Source organism: Hippocampus comes, unplaced genomic scaffold (genome assembly GCF_001891065.2).
Source record: "Hippocampus comes isolate QL1 unplaced genomic scaffold, H_comes_QL1_v1.1 scaffold1, whole genome shotgun sequence".
NCBI lineage: Eukaryota > Metazoa > Chordata > Actinopteri > Syngnathiformes > Syngnathidae > Hippocampus > Hippocampus comes.
Genome location: NW_017805010.1, coordinates 456697 through 479514, shown reverse-complemented (window position 1 = coordinate 479514; position 22818 = coordinate 456697). Strand labels below are relative to the sequence as shown.

General features: G+C 42.7%; 1 protein-coding gene across 4 annotated transcripts; it reads left to right on the top strand.

Annotated features, from left to right (window-relative positions):
* The first annotated feature begins 590 nt into the window (after positions 1-590).
* usp19 (ubiquitin specific peptidase 19) lies at positions 591-22236 on the top strand. 4 transcript variants are annotated; one of them, XM_019863094.1, is made up of 26 exons: positions 591-971; positions 3440-3807; positions 7704-7832; positions 8056-8192; positions 8314-8868; positions 9176-9563; positions 9676-9832; positions 9950-10021; positions 10574-10689; positions 11056-11288; positions 11405-11597; positions 11844-11977; positions 12059-12217; positions 12380-12490; positions 12573-12683; positions 12763-12864; positions 12949-13089; positions 13180-13298; positions 13397-13540; positions 14151-14533; positions 14619-14729; positions 14842-15058; positions 15592-15744; positions 15845-16011; positions 16100-16275; positions 18446-21324. In XM_019863094.1, exons 2-26 carry the CDS (start codon positions 3603-3605, stop codon positions 18722-18724), a joined length of 4692 nt encoding a protein of 1563 aa, XP_019718653.1. In that variant the 5' UTR covers positions 591-971; positions 3440-3602; the 3' UTR covers positions 18725-21324. The 4 variants fall into 4 exon arrangements, with proteins under 4 accessions (XP_019718653.1, XP_019718652.1, XP_019718654.1 ...); XM_019863093.1 differs by having other exon boundaries at positions 11050-11288; XM_019863095.1 differs by lacking the exon at positions 18446-21324 and adding an exon at positions 21411-22236 and having other exon boundaries at positions 592-971; positions 11050-11288.
* The last annotated feature ends 582 nt before the right edge of the window (positions 22237-22818 follow it).

Sequence of the window (22818 nt, the reverse complement as noted above, 5' to 3'; positions counted from 1 at the left end):
GCGTTAGGACAACCTACCATGAACTCTGGAGACGCTCAGCGTACTGGCAGTAGAGGCTCTGCGGACGCTCAGCGTCCGTTTCAAGCACAGCGAAACTGCGGGAATGAATGAGAAGGGAGTCGCGTCGTAACCAGTAAGAAGAAGCTGATTCGGAACAAAAGTTGAGCACGTTGTAGCGCATATTTAGTCAATGACATGTACACACAATGAAATTTATATTCATATATTTGATGACTTATTCTTTGACATTTTAGGGGAAGCCGAGCTTCCCTTTCAGTCTAAGAGCAATCGCCACTGACGTACACATATATTTGATCACTTACTTTTTGACATTTTAGGGGAAGCTGAGCTTCCCTTGCAGTCTTAGAGCAATCGGCTCTGCTCTAAACACCACTAATAAACGTGTAACCCGTACGTCGTGTGCCAGCGCTTTGTGCCTCTCAGCACCATGAAAGTCATCTCCTTTATGCCTTTGAAAACTTTTAAAAGAATCGTCTTTGTCGAGACTGTCTCTGAATGTCGTTTCGCATAAGGTCATATTTGTGTGTCCATGTGCAAAAATTAAAGCGAATTGCTACGGATCACGTGGTGTCGCCACCAGGAAGTGACTAGCCGTCGCTAGGCTCGGCCTGGCCAGGATGTTGTCCTAAACAAAGTAGACTTATCCCGCGGATAGCCCACTCATCAATGGCACCAGTAGGCTGACCGTCACTCAGCTATCGACTTTTGGTTGAAACACATACCCAATTGTCAATTTCACTTTGTCTGAAATGGCTCCTGGATAAAACGAAAGAACATTCCAGAAGCACCGTAGACTGCGAGGTTGCGAGTGCGGCCAAGAGCGGAGCGGCCTGCTGTGGCGAAGAAGCGAAGAACGCTTTGCAGCCGGTGGGAACGGGCAGCGAGTCGCCGGTCATTGCGTAGACGCACAACAACAACAACAACATTACTCCTCCTCAAATTGACCCTTGGTGAGTACGATGGTTGCGTTTTAATACCAACACAGCCCCTTGTCCCCAAATGACCGCAAAGCGGTGCCTATACTCGTGCAAAATGGAGGCAAGCATTAGCTTTAGCAGCCGCTAATGACATTAAGCGATTGATTGTTTAGCCTTTGCTTCAAAATTCAGCCGTTGTCAGTCTAACGAATGCGTTTTGGGTGAAGGCTATGGACAATTAACCGATACGAGTGACACACTTCTTCACATTAAGTCTTGGGTGGCAGAACTACGCGTAATGTGAATGTATCGATGTTTCTATTGACGCCAGTGTTCCAGTTACCGGTGACCGCAAAATCATTGGAGAGTTGTCAACATCTTGTAAACCCTTAAAATAACTGCAGTGGAATGCACAGAGTGATGCATTTAATAGATTCTTGAAGATAAATGGCGGCCAATACGCTAAGAACAGCCATCGCGTTTACGCTAGCTACAATAACAACTGCTATTGCGTGTATAAGCCGGTATTTCCCAGTATTATTTAGCCAAGGTATGCATTTTACATTAGAACGAGCTCACACCACGCGCTCATATTTGTCGCAAAATAGTATCGTTTATGGGGTGAAATGATTATATCGTCTCCCCGCTGTGAAGTCTGTGCCGGTTTATTTGAAGACAAAGCTATTTATTATTCTCTTCGAGAAATTGCATCAGGTGGACACGCATTTTCATTTTATATTCTCCCATGTTTTTGGAAGAGCTTTTAATTGTTCTACCTGTTAAGATAGTTTAACAGAATAGATGTTTGAACACATACACTTTATTGTATTTAGTAAATAACAATTTCAGAGCAAATAAGTGGTTGGGAATCACTGGTTTTAGGCTACTTGGCACAGCAAAATGAACTCCGCCGATATGTTTAGACACAATCTCGGAATAGGGCTGGGTATCAATTCAGATTTGATTAACGACTCACGATTCACTTAGATTTTTGAGTCACTTCAGGATTTCAGGAAGTGCCAATTTTAGTTTCATATGGAATACATTCTCAGAAGCAATGCTGTAAATAGTAGGAACGACTTTTCTCTAACTTGGTGTATTAGTAAAAATGTGAATGTTTACATTAAGAATTGAACCGAATTCAGTTCCATGAATCATGTATGTTTTATTGAATGCTACCTAATCAAAATAAATACATTAATTCCAAACACAGGGCAGCCTGTGTAAATAAAGTGCCAAAAAGACATTTAAAACCCATGATTCTCACATTCCCGTGACTGTCTCACATAGTTTCAGTTAATTGCGGTCTTTGTTTTCTGAAACCAAAAATCTTCCTGATATCTGCCCTTCAGCTTGTTGATGCTGAAATCAGTGCTTCTGCCATGGTGTTTCAAGTTTAGACTACTCGCGCGTAGTGATGAGGTCTTGCGTGATGTGAGAAGTCACATGAAATTATGTGGAAAGGAATAAAACAGGTCCTCGAATAATTTGTGTACACAGGTTAAAAAAAAAAACAGCTCGATACATTTTTTTTCCCTGGCTCGAGTTCCCACTGATTTACGTGTACACTCTCAGGAAGAAATCATGCTAACTGCAGCAATAGTTGTTCATGTTATACATGACAGTAACATGCTGCCAACACACTAAAAAGGCCTACTTCAAAATAAACCAAATACTGTACTGTAATAGGACATCAACACCTTCATTTGCTTTTATTTTGAAGGTTTCCCCGACAGCGTGTCATGGCGTAACAACTGACTTGACTTGTTTTACAGACTGTTGTTTGGGGCGTCTTTATTGCTGTCACAAACTCCAGTTCCCGATGACAACAACACAACATTGTCCTGCAATAACATTCAATCACTAATTAAGGGCGCAACAAAGGAAAAAAAAGTCTTAATTACACTGACACGCTATTCAACGGCGCTAGCAGTGGTCCCAGCTCTACCAGGGCTGGCAGTGCTCAGTGGACCTAAATGACTCTGCACATTTCGATAATGACAGCCCGACACAGTTGCAGTTTCAACTGATCACTTTTTAAGAAAATAAGCTTTATTCAGTGTGTTGTTTTAACCGGCAAAATCGCTACTGAGCTTCTGACGACACTTCTCCTCATATTCCCAAATTTATGGGGAGAGATTGATCTAAATTCTCACTCATGTTTCTAGAGAGGAAAGTAGTGTACAATTCGTACGATGAGTGTAGGCAAAGTTAAAAATACACGTCTGCAATCCTGTGGTGGAACAAGTTTGCAGACCAACTTGTCACTTGGAATGTGGCTATGTTCAGTATTCATTAATCATTTCATTCAAATTCATGGTTAATGGGACTCAACACACACCAGCCACTATTAAAGAAAAGTGCCTCAGATTGACTTTTTACATCCACTGTAATATTTGTCCAACCCCGAGTAGATCGTGCAGACTGTCATACTTAACGGTCATGGGTACTGATTCATTAATTGCATTATTTTTTTCATGTTCCTCTCCTCGGTGCCTTAGGTTCCCTTCCCTATTCCCCTTCCTGATTGTGTTTTGAGAGAGGCGGACCAATATCATCGCCAAGATAGCTGGGCCAGGCAGGAAGCGGCACACCTCAGATCCAGACCCCAGCAGCGGTAGTGAATCCGGTGACGGGCGGCCCCTTAGCGCCAAGTGTCTGAAGATGTCCAGCGGCAGTGGTAACGGGGCCGCGGGCCGACGCAGTGGGGTTCAGAATCAGCAGAGGGGAGGAGGTGACCATGGGTCCGAGCTGTCCTCCAGTGCCAGTAAGAAGAAGCAGAAAGACCGAGCGAACCAGGAGTCCAGAGAGGCCAAGAGAGCTGCTGCTGCTGCAGGAGTGGATGGAGTCCTTGCAGAGGTCAAAAAGGGTAAGTCGGCCAGTATATTTAAAAAAAACACACTAATTATACTACAGTAAAAATACAATAAACTTTCAATGAATGTTAAAAACTGAGTCAGGTCAAGCCTCAGTGGATCGCATAAACCGCGGCAAATTTGGACAGGCTTAATGTGAATTTGAACACCAAATGCGGCTGAAAATGCGGCTTTTGAGGACCCAGCCCGTGAATTCGGACACAGCCATTTTGACTTAAGTTTTAGAGTGTCCAATCAACCTAACATGCATGTTTTTGGAATGTCGGAGGAGTACCCGGAGAAAACTCACAGGCACGGGGAGAACATGCCAACTCCACATAGGAAGGCCAGAGCCAGATTCAAACCCATGTCCTCTGCACTGTGAGGCAGACCTGCTTTTAATAACTTTTAAAATATGTTCATGTTTCAAGGCATACTCATTAAGCCTGGGAGTTCTGTTTTTTTTTTTTTTGTTATTTTAAAACGTTCTGCATTTGTTGGACTGTTGAGTGTCTTTCTTCACCTTTTTTTGTGTTCAATATTGACTTTCTGCAATACAAATGTTGGATTGCTTTATAGTTACCTTAGTTTTCAGTACAGACACTTTCAAACTGGCAATTTAAAAACTGGTTGCACTTAATTTTTTGGACGATAAATTGCTCGGGATAATAAGTTGACCAGTCATAAAATACATAATGAAGAAGAACAAAGCATAAGTCAATCCAGGGTATAAGTCAAATTTTTTTTTTTTTATGTCTCTTACAAAAACCAAGACCACAAACAGTAGTGCTTAGACTGAGTCACCCGTTACCCTAATGGGTGTGTCCTGAAATACACTCCGAACCCGCACTCATAGTGTGGTTCAAATGTGCCGTTTGGTTCATCAGAGTGCCCCAGAAAAAGGAGTGGTGGAGCGCCCAGTGCGTCAGGCAGTACAGATGGAAACAGTTCAAGCACAAGATGCAGATTGGTTTATAACATAGGCTGCATTTGGAAATTAATAGCAGGAGAGCGCTCTCTCTCTCTCCGAACACACATACTTTCAGAGTGGATTTAGGGTGTCACAAAGTGAAATTGTGAACACACCCCGTGTCGACAGAAGCAAACGAGTTATGGTTGGAGGGAACTTCCTCTTCTAACTATGGAAATGTTTTTCTTTTTAGTTTAAAATGGCTTACTTTAACTAAAACCCCATGTCACATTGTGGCCAAAGGTAAAATGGTGGTCCTGTATTGCGTCTTATGTTGCTGTAAATTCATGTTGTGGCGCAAGTAAGCCGCATGTATGCGATATGAGCTGTCGTGATGTCTGGTGTGAAAAACCACGTAGACGTGCTATCAAAGTGTGCCAGTTGTGTTAGTGGGTGAGGCAAAGCAACATTAATAGCTGTGCATTGAACTTATAAGTCCATGTGAGCACACAGACGCTGCCACGGAAGATAAATGTTGGATAATAACCCGTGCAGTGGGAGCATTAATTGCTAAGGATTTGCAGCCATTTTCAGTGAAAAGAGATTGGGAAAAAAATTTCTGAAGTTACGTGAATAAAGTAAAGAGAATATCACGGTTGTTTCTTGTTATGAAGATGCATTTCTTGTGATGTGTTCATTATGATGACGTGGTAGCGTGTGAGCATGCAACTTAATACGAAAGCGCTCCCTCCTGCTGCTCTTCTAATAACTAATTTAGAGGCTTTGCAGTTAATTCAACTGCTTTTGCTGAAGACGGCAACCCCCCCCCCCTTTTTTTTTTTTAATTATTGCAGCTAAATGTATATAACATTAATAGTATGTTCAAAGGTATTAGGGAAGGAGCCTGCCTCCCAACTCTTCCCATAAAACACACTGATTGCGGATTTGTCCTCCAAAAGATTGTAGACAGATTACAGTATTGTTCGTTCACTTTCAATCATAAAGGAGTTTTTATTTGACCTATGCCGCTACTTTTCTCCGTTTAATTGCATGTGCCGCATGTACCGGCGTGTGTGTGTGTGTGTGTGTGTGTATTGCATGACCAGAAATTTGATGTGACATTAGACATTGCAGCCATCCTAAAAGGATAGAGTGTTGTTCCTGACATTTAGAGGGCGAGAGAGAAAGGGAGAAAGAGCGGGTGGTGGGGGAATGAAAGTCGCGGCTGTTTAGTTGTGTTGCAGACTAAATAAGCAGAGGAGCACACTCAAAACTGCGGCTTCGGATACTATATTTAGCTCATATCACTTCCACAGCTTTGTCACATGGAAAACGGTAAATAACTTTTCTCCTTATTTTCCGTGATCCAGAAGTTTCTGTTGGATATGATACCGCATTTTGTCTGTTTGAAATATGTGCATGGTTAATGTCTATTTAGACGGCATAAAATATTGCAGCACAGGCAGTTGGCTGTTTCTTTCTGTCATTTCTGCCTTCATTACACTCGGTGTCACAGCGTGTGCATGCAAGTGTAGTGGCAGGGCCTGAATGTGTGTGAGCAGGTGTACCTCATGGCTGTGATTTGTCGGGTAATTGTTTATTTGTATCCAACCTGATACTGCTGTTCTAATCCTATCGGTTTCATGCACAGAGCTTCATGGAGTGCGTTTCACAAAGCAGCACGAATGAATTCACGTCTTGTTTTGATCGCTGATTGAAAATTCACCCGGGCAAAGTGTTTTGAGTGGATTCCTTCTACACAAGCTGGAGAATCAGAATGCAGTTTCTTCTTAAACTGTTGACATTGTACCAACCAGAAGGAGGCTCGCTAGTCAAGACTTGAGCCTATACCATTAATGTAACAGTCGTATTAACAAGTCCCCATGACAGATGTCATGGGGACAAAATAAGGGATTTCACTACATGGGAGCAACCAGCAGAGGGTGCAAGTAATTCATACCCTACCGGTCTGCAGCCTAAATGGGTTGAAAAAGTAGCCGACCACGGTCATGGCGGGCCTGACAGCATTAGCAGACGGCTGAACTCCATCCACATTGTCTTTTTCTATCAGTTGGCCCAAACCTTAGGGTGGAACCAGACTGGTTGTCATTAGGCAAGGCAAGGCAGCTTTATTTATATAGCATAGAAAACAATACACAAGGTAATTCGGTGTGCTTCACACATGCAGACGCACACCCAAAAAGCTTTTACAAACAGAACAATTAACATTCAAAAGCAAAGCAGAGAAAACAAAAGTAGCTGACCAAAATCTCGCGAAAAGAATGTACAATACATTTCAACATATTAACAGAAAACGTTAAAAAACAACAAATTTTAAAGTCAAGAAAGACAGACAAAAAAGGGTTTTCGGAAAAAAAAAGATTCAAAGACCTTAATCAATCGTATAGAAGGGAAAAAAAGTAAAATGTTTAATTTTAATTTCAAAACAGTTGCACTCTAGGCTGACTTCACTTCTGTTAGCAGCTTATTGTGTTTGTCTGCAGCATAACAACTCAATACAGCTTCACCATGTTTACTTTGAACTCTGAGCTCAGCAAATTGACCCAAGTCTGCAGATCCCAGAGCCCGACTGGGTGTTAGGGCTGGGCTGCAATTCAGTATTTAAAAAAAATCAAGAAGTAAACCCCAACCGTGGCATTCTGCATGCTGTTGGCAGAGGCTACGTTGTGATGTTTGACTTGTGCCACAATTACAAGCACCTAAGATCACAATTTGGAGCACAAAAGTGTGTAACCTGCTGTGTCTTTAAGTTACCCATTGAGTAATTGCTGTGCATTCGGGAAACAATTTGAAATCCCGATAATTTATTTTACTCCCCGATTACGATATTACTCCCAATATTTATTTCAAATAAATGGCAATTTCCTCAACTCGGTTTATTTATAAAACACATTTTACATGGAAAGTGCATTAAAATAATAAAATATGAAAGAATTAATCCGACCACATTTTACAATGATTTTTTTTTTCTGCTTTTAGATGTCTTTGTGGATTGGAAACAAAATGCCAATGAAGTGATTATCAAGTTGCGCTGTGGGGAAAGTGTGCAAAAGATTGAGGATGTCAACACAACCTTCACTGATACGCACTGTCATGTGCACTTCTCAGGTAAAGTCACCTGCACGTCACATGAACAATATTTGATTAACCCCAGAAGCTTCCATGTACTCATAAGGAAATCGTACGCAGAGAAAATATTGAATTTGTGTTCATTCTACATCTATATCCTGATATGCCTCTTCTATCTACTTGTAGACATAAAATATTGCTCCAGAAGCATACATTTCCATTTAGTTAAAGTTTTGCACATCTGTTGTGTTTCTGTTTTCAGATGGTCGTGAGTGGACCTGCCACTTGCAGGAGGAAATCGAGGCCTCTTGTAGTAGGGTGCAATACAAAGAGAAGGGAGGATTTCTGTTGCTCATCCTGCACAAGAAGATCCCGATTCACATTTGGCCTTCATTAAAAGTCAGTCGACAATTCATTTTAAACTTTTGTTAAAAGTTGATTATCATGCGATGTTTTGTATTTGACTCCCACCCATGTCGCAGTCTGTTTGATGACAACTTTTTCCTTTGTCGTGTTTAAGTCCAACAAGAAGGAGAAAGAAGTGGGACCCATTGAGACAAAAAATGCCAAGGCGCCGGCAACGAGGACTGTAGCCTCAGAGTCACCAGAGCATCTCAAGTTGTCCTCCCCGCTGACGCAACGTCAATCTCAGGCTCCCTCCTCCCCCTCACGCAACGCATCAAGATGCAGCGGCAGCAAAGCCGAGCGTGCCGTCAAGCGCCACCTGAAACACAAACAACCATCTGACAAAACCTCCACGGACTCTGCGGCGGCGACTTTTGGCGGCGGGGACGGCGCAGGCGCTTCACCTAAGCCGGTCCCCATTAAGAAAGGCAACCAGCAGTCCCGAGAGCCCAGTGCGAAGCGCACCAGTGCACATCTTACCAGGAACGCCAAGGAGGACAAGTCTTCTACTGAAAGAGACATGGACTCAGCCCAGACTAGAACCTCTTATGCACGCCTGCCTGCTGCCGACCTCCCTCAAACGCCACACAGAGATGGAGACAAGATTTTAGACAGATTAGTTTGTGAACATGTACATGGGAGCGCTGTTGCTGTCGCGAACAAGGTTCAGGTTAGTAAAAACACTTGTCGATAATTTATCACTTGTTAAAGCATGTTTGTTTCACTGACGTTGAGCAGCACACAGTCATTACACCAGTATGAAAGCTACAGTAAGTTTTAAACCCTATTTTTTATTCCTTGGCGTTCAACTCAGCACGAGACTTAGCCCTGTAGCGTTTGGTTTTTCCTGGTTTTAACTTTAATATGTTTATGTATAATTGTTTTCTGTTTTAAGTTTTATTTATGTAAAGCACTTTAAGCTGTGGTTTTTGAAATAAAATTCAGTACTGTTGAATTTTGTTGTGTTGTCTGTTTAGGAGGCAGATAAACCATATGACTCTCCAGACACACAGGACAGAGGCTCTGAAACTGGGGCCAGTGAAAACCAACCAGCAGTTCCTGTGAGCGCGAGTGACTCCCTGAAAACGTCAGGCTTCAACAACCATCTTGACTCAGCCTTTCCAGAAAGGAGCACAGACATCACGAATGCCGAACCGGAGAAAACGGTTCAGCTTCAGCAATCGGTGCGGGACACTCAAACTCACCAACATCTCGGTTCGAGAGGGGCCACCCCGGTTTCCTCTCGAGATGTGTCTGCCGAACAAGAGCCATCAACAGGTCTGACCCAGATTGAAGGTAGCTGTGATGGCGAGGAGAAGCGTGACCAGTCCAAAGAGGAGCCACCCCCCATAAAGCAACAGGAAGGTTTGTCTTGGCAATATCGAGTCTCCCTGGCTCTGTCTGTTTTTTTTTTTTTTTTTTTTTTCTTTTCTGGTCGTCTAAAATCATTGTAATGATGCGCATGACTTCACCGTAGAGCCAGAGCCGATGGTAAACCTGCAATATGTGAAGAATGACTCGTACGAGAAAGGCACAGACTTGATGGTCGTGAACGTCTACATGAAGGGCATCTGCAGGAACACATCGAGGGTCATTTTCAGGGAGCAGGATTTCACCCTCATCTTCCAGACAAGGTACTGGAAAGAAAGCCTTCCAACGTAGTGTTGCCTCCTCCTTTTTCTGCTAAATTATAAGCTCATTTTCCAAACAATGACAAAGCTCTGTGTGTGTCATCATCTTCCTTTGGATAGTGATGCAAACTTTCTTCGGCTTCACCCGGACTGTGGACCAAACACAGTGTTCAAGTGGCAAGTAAAACTCAGGTAACCTTTCCATCCTTGAAATGGCAATGATGCTTTTCTTGTTTTTTAAAATTTATTTATTTATTGCTATGTCTTAAAATAACATTAGTATTGCTTGCTGTGGTGAAGTATTACTTTGGAAAGCATTTCCTGCATTCAAGAAGTTGATGAATCACAACTAAAACAGGTGAAAAAACAAAGCCCACGTTGCTGACTTCACATTAACATCAAGGATACTGTTTTACTCTTAACAGCGCATATATTTGTATTTTTTTTCCTTTAATTTTGAGTTTATTCTCCCTCCAAGGGATGAAGATACAACACCCTACATAAGCATAACAAATAAGAAGTGATATACTCTATCCGATTTTAGTCACTCAGTATTCAATTTCTTAAGCTGTGTTTGCAGCCGGCCGCAGATGAATGACGGAACGGCAAAATCTATTGAGGCGCCCATCTCTGGAGTTGACTGTACAATGCCTTTCATCTTCAAACTGACATCGCGCAGTGTTCGTCAAATCTCTGTCTCTCAATCTGACGTGTCCATATTTGTTTGCCCCTTGCCTGCTGCAGGAACCTGATACAGCCTGAGCAGTGCTCCTACTCCTTCACCGTATCCCGAGTGGACATTACGCTGAAGAAGCGACACAGCCAACGCTGGGAGGGTCTCGAGGCCCCCGCCACACAAGGTCTGATGCCAAGCTTCTACTTGACAATGTGGGCCTTTTTCATTATGTTTAATGTTGTCCCATGTCTCAGCCAAACATGGACAACGTAGATAAGAGTAACATTCTGCTTTGGTAGCTTCATGAAGTTTGCATTATTTTTAGCTGGTTGCACTGAATATATTAAAAAATGGCTTAAACAAAGCTGTTTGCAACTGAATCCATCTTGAAAATGGTTTAATATGTAACTAACTTCAACACATTTTCAAATTGCCTCATGGTAGTATTAGAAATTGCATTACAATATTCAGCTTAATTATTGCCTTTTGAAATCTGAACATCACCTCCTTTTCTAACCACAAGGGCCATTCTCCTCTGTTTAAGGTGCAGTGGGTGGCGCCAAGGTGGCTGTGCCCTCGAGCCCCGCCTGCACAGAAAAGAGCAAACCTGGCAGCAGTCAGCACAGCCTGCCGAGCAAGGAGGAGCCCCCCAGGGTCAGTGAGGAGCAACCAAAAGCCCCTAAAGCCCCACCCAGAGTGGAGGATAGCGGTCTGGATACTGTGGCTCCTCGCACAGTCTCTGACCACGTGGCCATCCCTAAGCCAGAGCCCACTGTTCTGACGGTAAATAGGAAAATGCAACTTTTTGTGTGTGTTTGTTGGGTCAGAATGATGAACCATTTTTAAAGCACATGAAACCGTTCCATTTTGTTGTGATTGTGTTTTGTTTCCAATCATAGCCTAAGCCAACATGCATGGTGCAGCCCATGACCCACGCGCCCCCTGTTAGTAATGAGCGCCATGAGGAAGAGGAGGAGAAGAAGGTGTGCCTGCCTGGTTTCACAGGATTGGTAAACCTCGGAAACACCTGCTTCATGAACAGTGTCATTCAATCCCTGTCCAACACCCGAGAACTCAGGGATTACTTTCATGGTAAATAAAGACGTGAGCCGCACCCGTAACCCTTCTCGAAGGGTACGGAACGCCAACTTCTTTTCACTAAAAAAAAATACCTTTCTGCTTGACACCCCTCCCAATTGAAAACCCGTTGAGGAAACCCTCTGTCACAATGCAATGCCACTTCTTAATCACACATTCATCCCAAGAGTATGAGTTGAAATGTTGCCACTGTATGGTTGTCTATCCCAAACCAATTTTCCTCTCTTTGTCCTCTTTTAGATCGCGCGTTTGAGTCAGAAATCAATTGCAATAATCCACTGGGAACAGGAGGCCGGCTAGCCATTGGCTTTGCGGTGCTGCTCAGGGCTCTTTGGAAAGGAACCCACCATGCCTTCCAACCCTCAAAGCTCAAGGTATGCATGCCATTTACATGTACCAATCCATATGCTCCTACCGCTTTTTTGTCATGCTTTTAATTGAACTTCACTTTGCAGGCAATTGTGGCCAGTAAAGCCAATCAGTTTACAGGCTATGCCCAGCACGATGCCCAGGAATTCATGGCCTTTTTGCTTGACGGCCTCCACGAGGACTTGAATCGCATTCAGAATAAGCCATACACGGAGACGGTGGACTCCGATGGTCGCTTGGACGAGGTTGGTGTTCAGGAAAAGGGCTGGCGTGCTCTGTGGTAGTTCATGATGACGTGTCGCCCCTTCTTGCTGAACATGTTTATTTACATAGATATGGAAAGCATTGAAATGACACTGATAGCAGATTTTGTTGAAACTTGGTTGAATATTTGTTATTTGTCAAAGGTGGTGGCAGAGGAGGCATGGCAGAGGCACAAGATGAGAAACGACTCATTCATCGTAGATCTCTTCCAAGGCCAGTTCAAATCCAAGCTGGTTTGTCCCACGTGCTCCAAGGTAACATATGACACTTTTCACATCTGGATTTAAGGTAGCAGCCACTCATCGGTAATCGTCGTCTTCTCCTCTCGTCCTTCAGGTGTCTATAACATTCGACCCCTTCCTGTACTTGCCTGTCCCATTGCCACAGAAACAAAAGGTGTTGTCAGTTTTCTACTTTGCCAAGGAACCACATAAAAAACCCATTAAGGTGAGATTCAAGACTAATTTCCTGTCAAAAAGGGACAAAGATGTCTCAGAGTGAATATTTACCCATATTCATGTGCCAGTTTTTGGTGAGTGTGAGCAAGGAGAACTCTAGCACTGCAGAAGTCCTTGAGTCCATCTCCAGGAGTGTTCGGGTCAAGGCTGAGAACCTCAGACTTGCAGAGGTCAAATGCCTTTTTTTATTCCAAGTTTAATTGGTGGCACAAGTTTCGTGTCAGCTCGCGCTGAGCTTGTTTCATTTGACTCAGGTGGGGAAGAACTGCTTCCAGCGAATGTTTTTGCCCTCTCATTCCCTGGACACCGTGTCGTCCTCAGACATGTTGTTCTGCTTTGAGATACTCTCCAAAGATCTGGCCAAGGAGAGAGTAGTGTTGCTCCGAGTGCAGCAGGTAACACGGATATCCAAGTTCAGTTGAAAATATGTCTTGCAGCGTCAAATGATGATTCAATTTGTTTATTTATTTTTTTCCCCCCAACAGAGACTGCAGGTTCCCAATATCGCCATCTCAAAGTGTGCCTCCTGCCTAAAGCCTCCAGTCTCAGAGGAAGATAAACTGAAGCGCTGTACTCGCTGTTACAGTGTCGGCTACTGCAATCAGTGAGCTGTGTTTTAATGCGGTGGCACATCATACGTTAAACGTCCAACTCATACTGCAGTTGCTAATTTCATTGTTGTGCTTTCTTTTCCCCTGACAGATTGTGTCAAAAGACCCACTGGCCGAATCACAAAGGTCAGTGTCGACCCAATACCGAAAATGTGGGCCTGCCATTCCTGGTTAGTGTACCCGAATCCCGGCTCTCCTATAGCCGCCTCACTCAGCTCCTGCATGGCTATTCCAGGTACAAAGTCAAACTCTTAGAATCTCATCATACAAAATGCAGCCATTGGTACACATTGATTATTAAGACAAGTACTTGACATACAGTTATAAGTTTCCCCTACCTTAGGGGTAGCACAAGTGCATGTCTGCCTACTCTTGGTGGATAGTGATATTGCAGAAGCCATCGTTTGAATTTCGTTTGGAAAAATGAAATAATCGATCCATCCTACTGGCATGAAACGACAAAAAAACAAAAAAACATTGCATTTTTTGAGTACTTTTTCCCACCAAATAGATTTTTTTTGTGCAGAACATTGCCAGTTATATTTAGAACATGGAAACATTTTGTGTGTATACAAATTCTAAATCTCGAATCAAGGATCTCAACCCGCCAATTTCATTATGAAAGGATTTGAAATGTGAAACAACAACTTCCAGGTTCCACAATTGATTACATAATTACAGTTGAATCCATGCTCTTGTGTATTTGAATGGAATTTTCAAGACAGAACGTAGATATCCGGTCTTCTACTGCCACGAGGCTACACTGTACTGGATTAGGTAGCCAATTATTAGTTGTGTCCCACTGCGTGATATATTTAAATGCTGTCCCTCTTATTCTTGTGCAGGTTTTCAGTCAATGTGTTCCAGCCTCCTTTCCAGTCAGAGAGGACATCCCCCGAAATATCTCCAGCACTCCCGACACCACCAGCAGGTTCTCTTGGTGATCCAGGCTCAGGAGATGAGGCCATGGGCGGAAGCATTACTCCAGAATTAACTGACTGCGGACCCAAGAATAGCACTCCGATGCTTGACCCCCCGAAACCACACACCTATACCTCATCCCATGATTCTGGTGATGCTATTCGCCCTACTTCCCCCCAGACGTCTCTCTCCACCACACAGACGTCAGACTCTGGGTTCTCAGAGTCCATCTCCTCTCCTTCCTGCTGCTCTCTGGACACCCATGTTGAAAAAGAAACGTCTTGTGAGAAGGCAGTACGGCCAGAAGGTGACGGGTGTTTTTTTGTTGTTCGTTTATTCAAACATGATATCCATAGTTATTTTCTGTCATTCTTATTTATCCTATTTTCTAGCCGCAGTAGCCGGGTATCAACAACCTAATGATCCATCTTCGGGGCATGCTGGTCAGTTCTACATCATTCTGCTGGATTCAAACAACAAGGAGCAGAGACTGGACGAGAAAGGTCGGGTGTCGGGACCATCTTTTTCTGCAAATTCACTTTTTCTTTATGATTGAAAGAGACCGATGCAGATTGGCAACTCTAGAATTGAATTGGATTGCGTCCCATTCTGCAGAAGATAGTCTGATCGACCTACCTGACGATGCAACCGTGGAGCTGGTGTGGAAAAACAACGAGCGTCTAAAGGAGTATGTCCTGGTGAGCGCAAAGGAGCTGGACTATGAGGAGGATCCCAGTTCTTTGAGTGAGACAGCCAGGGCGGGGCACTTCACCCTGGAGCAGTGCCTCAACCTCTTCACTAAGCCAGAGGTGCTGGCACCAGAAGAGGCATGGTAAGGCTGTCCATATTGCCACGAGGTAGTTAATGTGTGTGTATTTTCACATTTCACTATTTACTGGATCTTAGTTGCATTTTACATCTTGGGAAATAACGGAGACAAAAAAAATGCGCCAAGAAGTAGTTGGTTTCTTTTGGCCAAGGTCATTTTGTGATCTTAAAAGGTATCAAAATAGAGGCAGGATATTCTTCTGTCTTTAAAATAAACGTCTGCCCTTCAGGACAGGCTAAATTCTCATGTTTGCTCAAGAAAAAAATTTGGGCAGCAAATTACATTGCAAGCACTTTTTAGCAGAGGCCCTTTTTTTTCTTTTATAAGCAAAATTGCCACACCTACATTATGACAAATTTAAACCCATTCGTTTCATGATCTGTGTAAATTAATCTGAAAAAAGTCCATTTTAAAAATCATCATCCTGTCTGAGAATTCCCCTTTATTGCAATGCGAACACTCCATAGAGCTCTGATCACTTTTGGTCTTATGATGGTGAGCGTAAGCTGCATGATGCTTTGTTTCCCCCTCCAAAGGTACTGTCCAAAGTGCCAGCAGCACCGCGAGGCTTCCAAACAACTGCTTCTGTGGCGTCTTCCCAACATTTTGATCATCCAACTGAAACGCTTCAGTTTCAGGAGTTTCATCTGGAGAGACAAGATTAATGACATGGTTGACTTTCCTGTCAGGTGAATGCCTATTGAATGAGTTTTTTTTGTTTGTTTTTTTTTTTAATATGTAATACCTGTGTGCAATGTTGATCAGTTCCAAAACATTTTTGTCTTGTAGAAATCTGGATCTGAGTAACTTCTGCATTGGTCAGAAGGATGAGATGCAGCACCCACCTATCTACGACCTGTATGCAGTCATCAACCACTATGGTGGGATGATCGGTGGCCACTACACCGCCTACGCTCGCCTGCCAAGTGACAGAAATAGCCAGCGTAGTGATGTTGGTGAGTTCCTTTTTTTATGATGTACCAGAAAATATGAAATTGCGCTCTTTTAGTCCTTGTTTCCAACATGATGTCTGTCCTCGCACAGGCTGGCGTCTGTTTGATGACAGCACTGTCACGATGGTGGAGGAGAGCCAGGTGGTGACACGATACGCCTACGTCCTTTTCTACCGTCGTCGAAATTCCCCCGTGGAACGGCCGCCGCGCTTCCTCAGACCCGTCGGAGCGGACTCTGCCCCTGCAATGGGAGCTACTGCCAGTCAGGTGAGGGCACCGCAACAAGCCTTTGTGGATGCTGTGTTATAATATCACAAGACATTCTCGGCATTCTTCTAAATTGTGATTTGAGATCTTCATGTCCATCAAAAATGTGATGTGCAGTGAAAAATTTGGAGTTTTATGGGAAATGGTGTTGTTTCATGCTTTCTGCTGTACTATATATGGCTATTACAGACTGGATGGGTTGCACTTAATCAAACATCCTGCACAACAGTGCCATATTCACGCATTCTATCTGATCTACAATTGGGATTTCCTCACATTTTTAGGATTAATTGTTGAAATCTTGAGATAACACTCGGGTCAACTTTCATGAAGAACTCGCCTCCTGTTTGGGAGCCTCATTGCGCTGCATATCATCTTTTAACAGTCTGTCTGTGGGGTTTTTGCTAATATCATATGGCACTAATGTGTATGCTGAATGTATCTTGACACCGTTGCTTTCAACATTTTTCATCACGTTTTCCTTTGACGTGATGTTTTTCGACAAGTTGAATTGTTCATGCTGCACAATGACCCTGTGATGCTGAAAGAATTAGATCATGGTGTTCCGAGTGTCAGGATGAAAGCGTCTTTTGTATGTGTGTGAACCATTTTCAGTCCCGTTGCTCTCATCCGATTGGATGACACTAGCAACTGAAACTAAACTAGTTTAGTTGAGAGTTGAGAGGGTTTTTATGAATTAGGTCAGGGGTCACCAACCTACTGTTTGGGTCTTGATTAATGTGAAGGGCTACCGGTTTAATACACACTTCTGAAGTTTGATTCAATTATTATAACATTTAACTTTGTATTATTCATAATTCATGAATTCCTTCTTTGTGAAGACTTTGAACATGTTATCAACAATGATTGAACAATGTCAGAAACAGATTCATGTCAATATGCAGCGCTGTTTTTCTCTTGCTCTCTGCAAGGGTGAATATTTTCAAATTATCTCTTCTCCAACATTCGTGAGAAATCTCAATGGCTCATCAATGGTGAGATACTTTCAGAACAGGCCTGTGGGCACCACATGAGTAGCCACGTTGCTCGGCCCTCAACTAGGTAATTGCTCTGGGTATATTTATTTTGATCATGAAGGTTTTGGTCAGTTGTGGAATAAGAACTTGTTTTACACACTTAAAATGACATAAAAGTAGAAGAAGCAAATTAAACCCGAGCTCCATGAAATAACTCATTTTTTGCCAATTGGTAAGAATATGTACCTTTTGAGTATTGTTCTATTCTTGCTATGTTTGTGCTGCTACACTGTTTGTGAGTGAATATTTATTTGAAGAAATGTCACTCCCCGAAGTCTAATAATTTGCCGTCAGCATGTCTATGGGATTTTCAATTGACTTTAGCATTAGCGCTGGTGATGATTTTATTTATTCTTTTCCGCGAAGCATATCTTGTATTTATGCACAGAATCTGTGTCATTCTTTTTGCTACAGTATCTATTCATTTGTACAATCAACTCCCAACTGTGTGTCATTAAACAGTTTAAAGCACGCTCAGGGAGGGCAGAATTGCATTTTGTGACACGATTGGTGCATCCAAGGGTACCGTCACAAAGTCGAGAACTTGCACGGAAACCGGCACATCAATCGTTTGTCTTTGATGATGATGTTTTTAAAAATCGAGGGAAGCCAAAATCATAGTCACGATGAAATTTCAATGAATTGCCCAGGCCCAATACCGACCCTACAGAACAACCTTCACCACTCTGTTAAAGTTAGTGCACACGTAACTCTGCGGATGGTGCATAGCTCCTGGACTGAATTCACTCTGCACTCACATACATTGACAGAGAAATTTGTAAGCAAGAATCAGTAAGCTGAAGATCATCTCTCTGTTACAGTTGATTCTTGTGTTTGAAAGTGACGAGGCCAACCTTGGATACTCAGGCCTCACTCCCTTTCTGTTCTGTCTATCCTAGCTACAGTTCATCTTATTTCTTTATTTCAATTGTATTTCAAATTATTCTTTCAAACATCTGCATACTGAAGTATTTTCTGCTGTTTTAAAATAATTGAGCTTTGATTTCTGTGACTCCGCGGGGAATTGCCCATCTCAAATGAAAGCAGCAATTCCAACTCAATACCATAATGGCAGTATTTTTTTTAGACCACGCCTTTTCCCAGAAGTTGACACCGGTTTCCGCCAATCGCAGGCCTCTCTAATATGGCGGGAACTGGAAGAGGACGAGGAGGGTCATGATGAAGCTCCGCGCAGACCTTTCCTCTCGGGGCTGCGACGGCGACAAGCCCCGAGGACAAGACATGAGGAAGATGAGGACAGAGCAGAAGGGCACCGTCAACACACGGGGAGGATGTCAGATTGTCCTGACGACGATCGTGCGCGATATTTTGTTCTGGGAACCCTGGCTGCCGTGTTTGCCCTTATGCTCAACTTGATCTACCCACTTCTTTACAAATCAAACTGGGCCTGAGTCACAGCTGGTGGATGAATTGCTATGGAGTTGCGCTCGGAAACTCAAGATTGGTGTTTTTCGTGGAAGCCATCTCAGCTGCGATAGTACAGTGGATCGTCCTCATGTGGTTTAAAAAAAAAACAAAAAAAAACACTTATTAAGAAAATATGATCAGAAAGGAGAGCAAAAATCCAGAACCCGAAAAGTTGGTGAAACAATAGAAAGCAACTCTGTGTCAGCTGAGCTCCCTCGTGTCCCAGTCCTTACCTTGAATCACTCATTATATGATGCAATGATTACCCAAAAGCCTTTGCTTCTGTTCAGAGGCACGCATTTTATTACCTTTTCATTATAAGGAGTCCTATATTATTTGACAGATCTAATTTTTTTTTATCTCTTTGTAGGGGTGTTGGTCTTAATGATAGGTCTCTTGGGGTGGGTGGAACTGTCAGCAAAAAAAAAAAAAGCCTAAAAAGCTGTTGTTGACAGACGCTTAACACTCTGCACTATGCCTTGTTAATGCACGCCATCTCGATGGTATGATGTCACTTTATTTACTGCACAGCTGTTGGGAATCCGATAGCCTTACCCAGTCTGAGCACTACTATGGTAAACTGAACTGTCCTACAAGTTGAACATGTGGCTTAATAGAAAATTGGTAACCACAGAAAATAAAATGGTAACCTAGGGGCAATATTCTCCCATTCGCACGTTTTTTTTTTTTTTGATTCAGTCAAGTCTTAAGGGTGGACTAAATTTCCAGATTGTGGCGTTTATGTGAAACGTGAATTCCAAAGAGATCCATTTTGAAAATTTCCCAGTTTGGTTGCGAAATGAACTCGCGTAGTGAATCCGGAAGAGATATTAATCAACATTAGTGATGTGCGCACAGCTCAGCTAACATTCTCCTCTGAGGGCCATGTGCATTTGCATTCTGCATTGAATAAATAAAATAAAAGTCGTTTGATGAGCGTACCGTGCTCATAACTGAATGTATGTTTGAAGCTGTTACATCAGTCGAAAAGCGAGTGAGCCGAATACAAATGATTCAAAATCTTAACCCCTCATCGCCACCATTACAATCACTGCAGTTGTGAAACAGCACTTTCAGACAAACTCCCAAGCCGCCACCACTAGTCAGCAGCAGCGCGGTCATTCGTTCATCAGCAGCGAAGCACCAATTGAATCAGAGCGTGCACTACCAATGTTTCACCTTCAAGTGGTGCTTGACTTACTACGGCTTCCAGAGCGCGGGAGAGAAAAGATGCTTAAGTGTCTGGGATAATGCGTGCCATGCCAGATTTGACGGGGAAAGCGCTCATTTGAGGGTCACCCCACAGTGAGTGCGTACATTCCACAAAAGCGCGCAAGTGACACACTTAAAAAGTCGATTTGAGGGATCTGTGCAGCCCCAAAAGTGCACAGCGGTGCAACTTTGCTGACTGGAGCACATGGGAGAATATTTGCCCTTAGCGATGATAGCAGTAGTCATGAAGGTAAGCGACACAACATGCTACTTTTACGTTTCAGGTGTTAGCTCTCCTTTATTTTTCTCTTCAATGACCGCTCCGTGTGCTAACATCTTATAAACTGGTAAATTGAAAAGTTGTAAGATTGTGAAGTATTGATCCCTGAAATAGATTCCCCTGCTGAGACTAGTTCAGAATCCAAATGAAATGAGGGTCCACCCGTCATTCATCTGGCAACCCTTTAATCACGGAAGCTCAGGTAGAACGCGTGAGGACAGTTTGGATTGTTTAACTGTAGAACCACCAGCAGTGACGTCTTCACTGAATTTCCGCTATGCATTAAAGAGTACTGTACTGGCTGTTTTCAGACAGAACAGGCTCAGTTCTTGACCTCGATGGTCAAAATCTGATCAGCATTTGTGTTTGGTTTTAGTTTTAAATGTTTGAGCAACCTAAAAAACAAACAAATTTTCCAGTCAAGAAATATGTGTCAGTTGCAAAAATGTTAAGTTCTTCAACTCGTCCTCAAGTGACCTATTTGAAGTGTTTTGTTGTGGCTATAATTTTTTTTTTATTGGCTTTTTTTTGTATTCCTGTTGCATTTTATATTTTAAGCCATATTCTGTTGAATTTTATTTGGATTAATTGTCTTGAATTTTTCCACCATCCACCACCACATTTTGTGACAGTATGAGATGTGATATTAGCATGAATGTAAAGAGCACATTGGAGCGTACTGGGTTCATTATGTAATACTGTATCAATATATTTTAAAAGTTGCATTTTTTTCCCCACATGTTGTGGAATAGGACAAATGCACATTTGAAATCTGCATGTTGACTCCTGTGCTGCTGTGCTGATTCTGATTGTCTTGAAATGCGGGTCTCAGGGATTTTCCACTGTAGCCTTCCTGTTTGCCTTCGTCCAAATATCAATGTACACGTATAGAATTGTATAGTATATGGCTTGGATTATATTGATTGCAATTCCTTGTATGGAATGTTACTTCTCTGTCATGTATAAACGCGCAAGTTATTAGATCCCAACAATAATGTATGTAAGGTTCTTCTGTAAAAGTGACTTCCTAATATATGTAATTTTCTATGTAGTTTTCTATCTTTGGAAATTAAAATAAATTTGTAGCTTGCATATCCTTTGCATTAACTCAGCACGACGATTGACAGAAGATGAAATAAACCCGCCTGATTTATTGTCAATACTGGTTTCTTTTACAGGCATCAAGTCAGTCACTATTTGGCGCTGACCTGGACTCTGAGGGACCACCCACGTTGACCCCGGAGGTGACCTCTGGTGTCTTTGCGCATTCTGGAGACTGTGCAACAGCATCCTACAGCAACATGGAAGATGTGGACTAATCTGTAGCAGAAGGGACGCAAACGTGACCTGACTAACATCTCACGGGGACACATTGAATTAGAGCTAAGATCTACTTGGCCGACACACACATTGGTGCTCATCATTACGTCAACACTTCAATTGGGCCATCTGATGCTGCAGTGTTGGAAGAGCTGGATTTGAGTGCTGTCACGTGGAAGTACGAAAAATGTGCTCAGACTAACCGCACACTTGACATGGACAAATCGATCATGATACTTGACAATTTACACATAATGAGCATCTCGAACAGCTTCTACTCTGCCGGGAAATCTGTCGTTCTGTTGTCGTTCAAATAGGAATGGGCTAAAGTTGTTGGACAGGGGTGTCAATCGCGGCTTCACTTTTCATTCATACCATTGGTTTTTGATTGAGGTCAGGGGCCTCAAGATCTTCTGCACCGAACTGATGGCCGTGTCCCAAGAATAGGGTCCATTTTAGGGTTATTGATTTGCTTACACAAATATGTATTAATGTTGCTAAAGATATACTGAACTGTCATGTAGTTCCATTCATGAAATGCATATATAAGCGCCCTGGGCTTGCAGAAGCTGCTGCCGAAACTGTTCAAACCTCTGGTCAAGAGTTGAGTGGCGGCGCTTCTCCAGGCTCCCACTTGTCAGTGCACCTTGTGGTAAGTCAAAATAAAAACTTCACTGCTGACCAGTCCCGTTTATTTAATTGTGAATGTGAGCTAAAGTGTGTTACGTATCCTCTTGTTTTCTTTAGGGTCTTATTGTCTAGTTACATTTTAAATTAGTGGGTCCCATGGCTGGATTGGAATTTGTAGCAACAACAAAAAAAAAATTGTGAAAGAGGGTGCGTTTTTTTTTCTTCGTTGTCTTATTTGTCGTGACATCTGTTGCCTTTTAAACGATCAATGCAATTGTAAAAGTCAAACGTGCATGCCTGCATGTTCTTTCATGTTAACCAAATCAACACCGTTTGCCAGATCTCACTTTTTCTGTTTTCGCCCCACTAATCCTTTGTAACAGACCGCGTATTAAGGTGGGGGTTTTAATGAAAGCTGTGCTGGATACGTGCAAATGAGTAATATGAATAAAAATTCAAAATTTGATAACGTTGTAAGGTACTGCTGAATGACTCATGTCCATTAAACCCTTTCAGGCTGGACCTTAGGGCCTTCTAAAATAGATAAGAATACTTTTATCATTTGTATGTTTTCGATCCCCCCAGCTCAACAACAGCCGATGTTCTGTGACGTGTTATGATTGTAGCGCTTGGCAC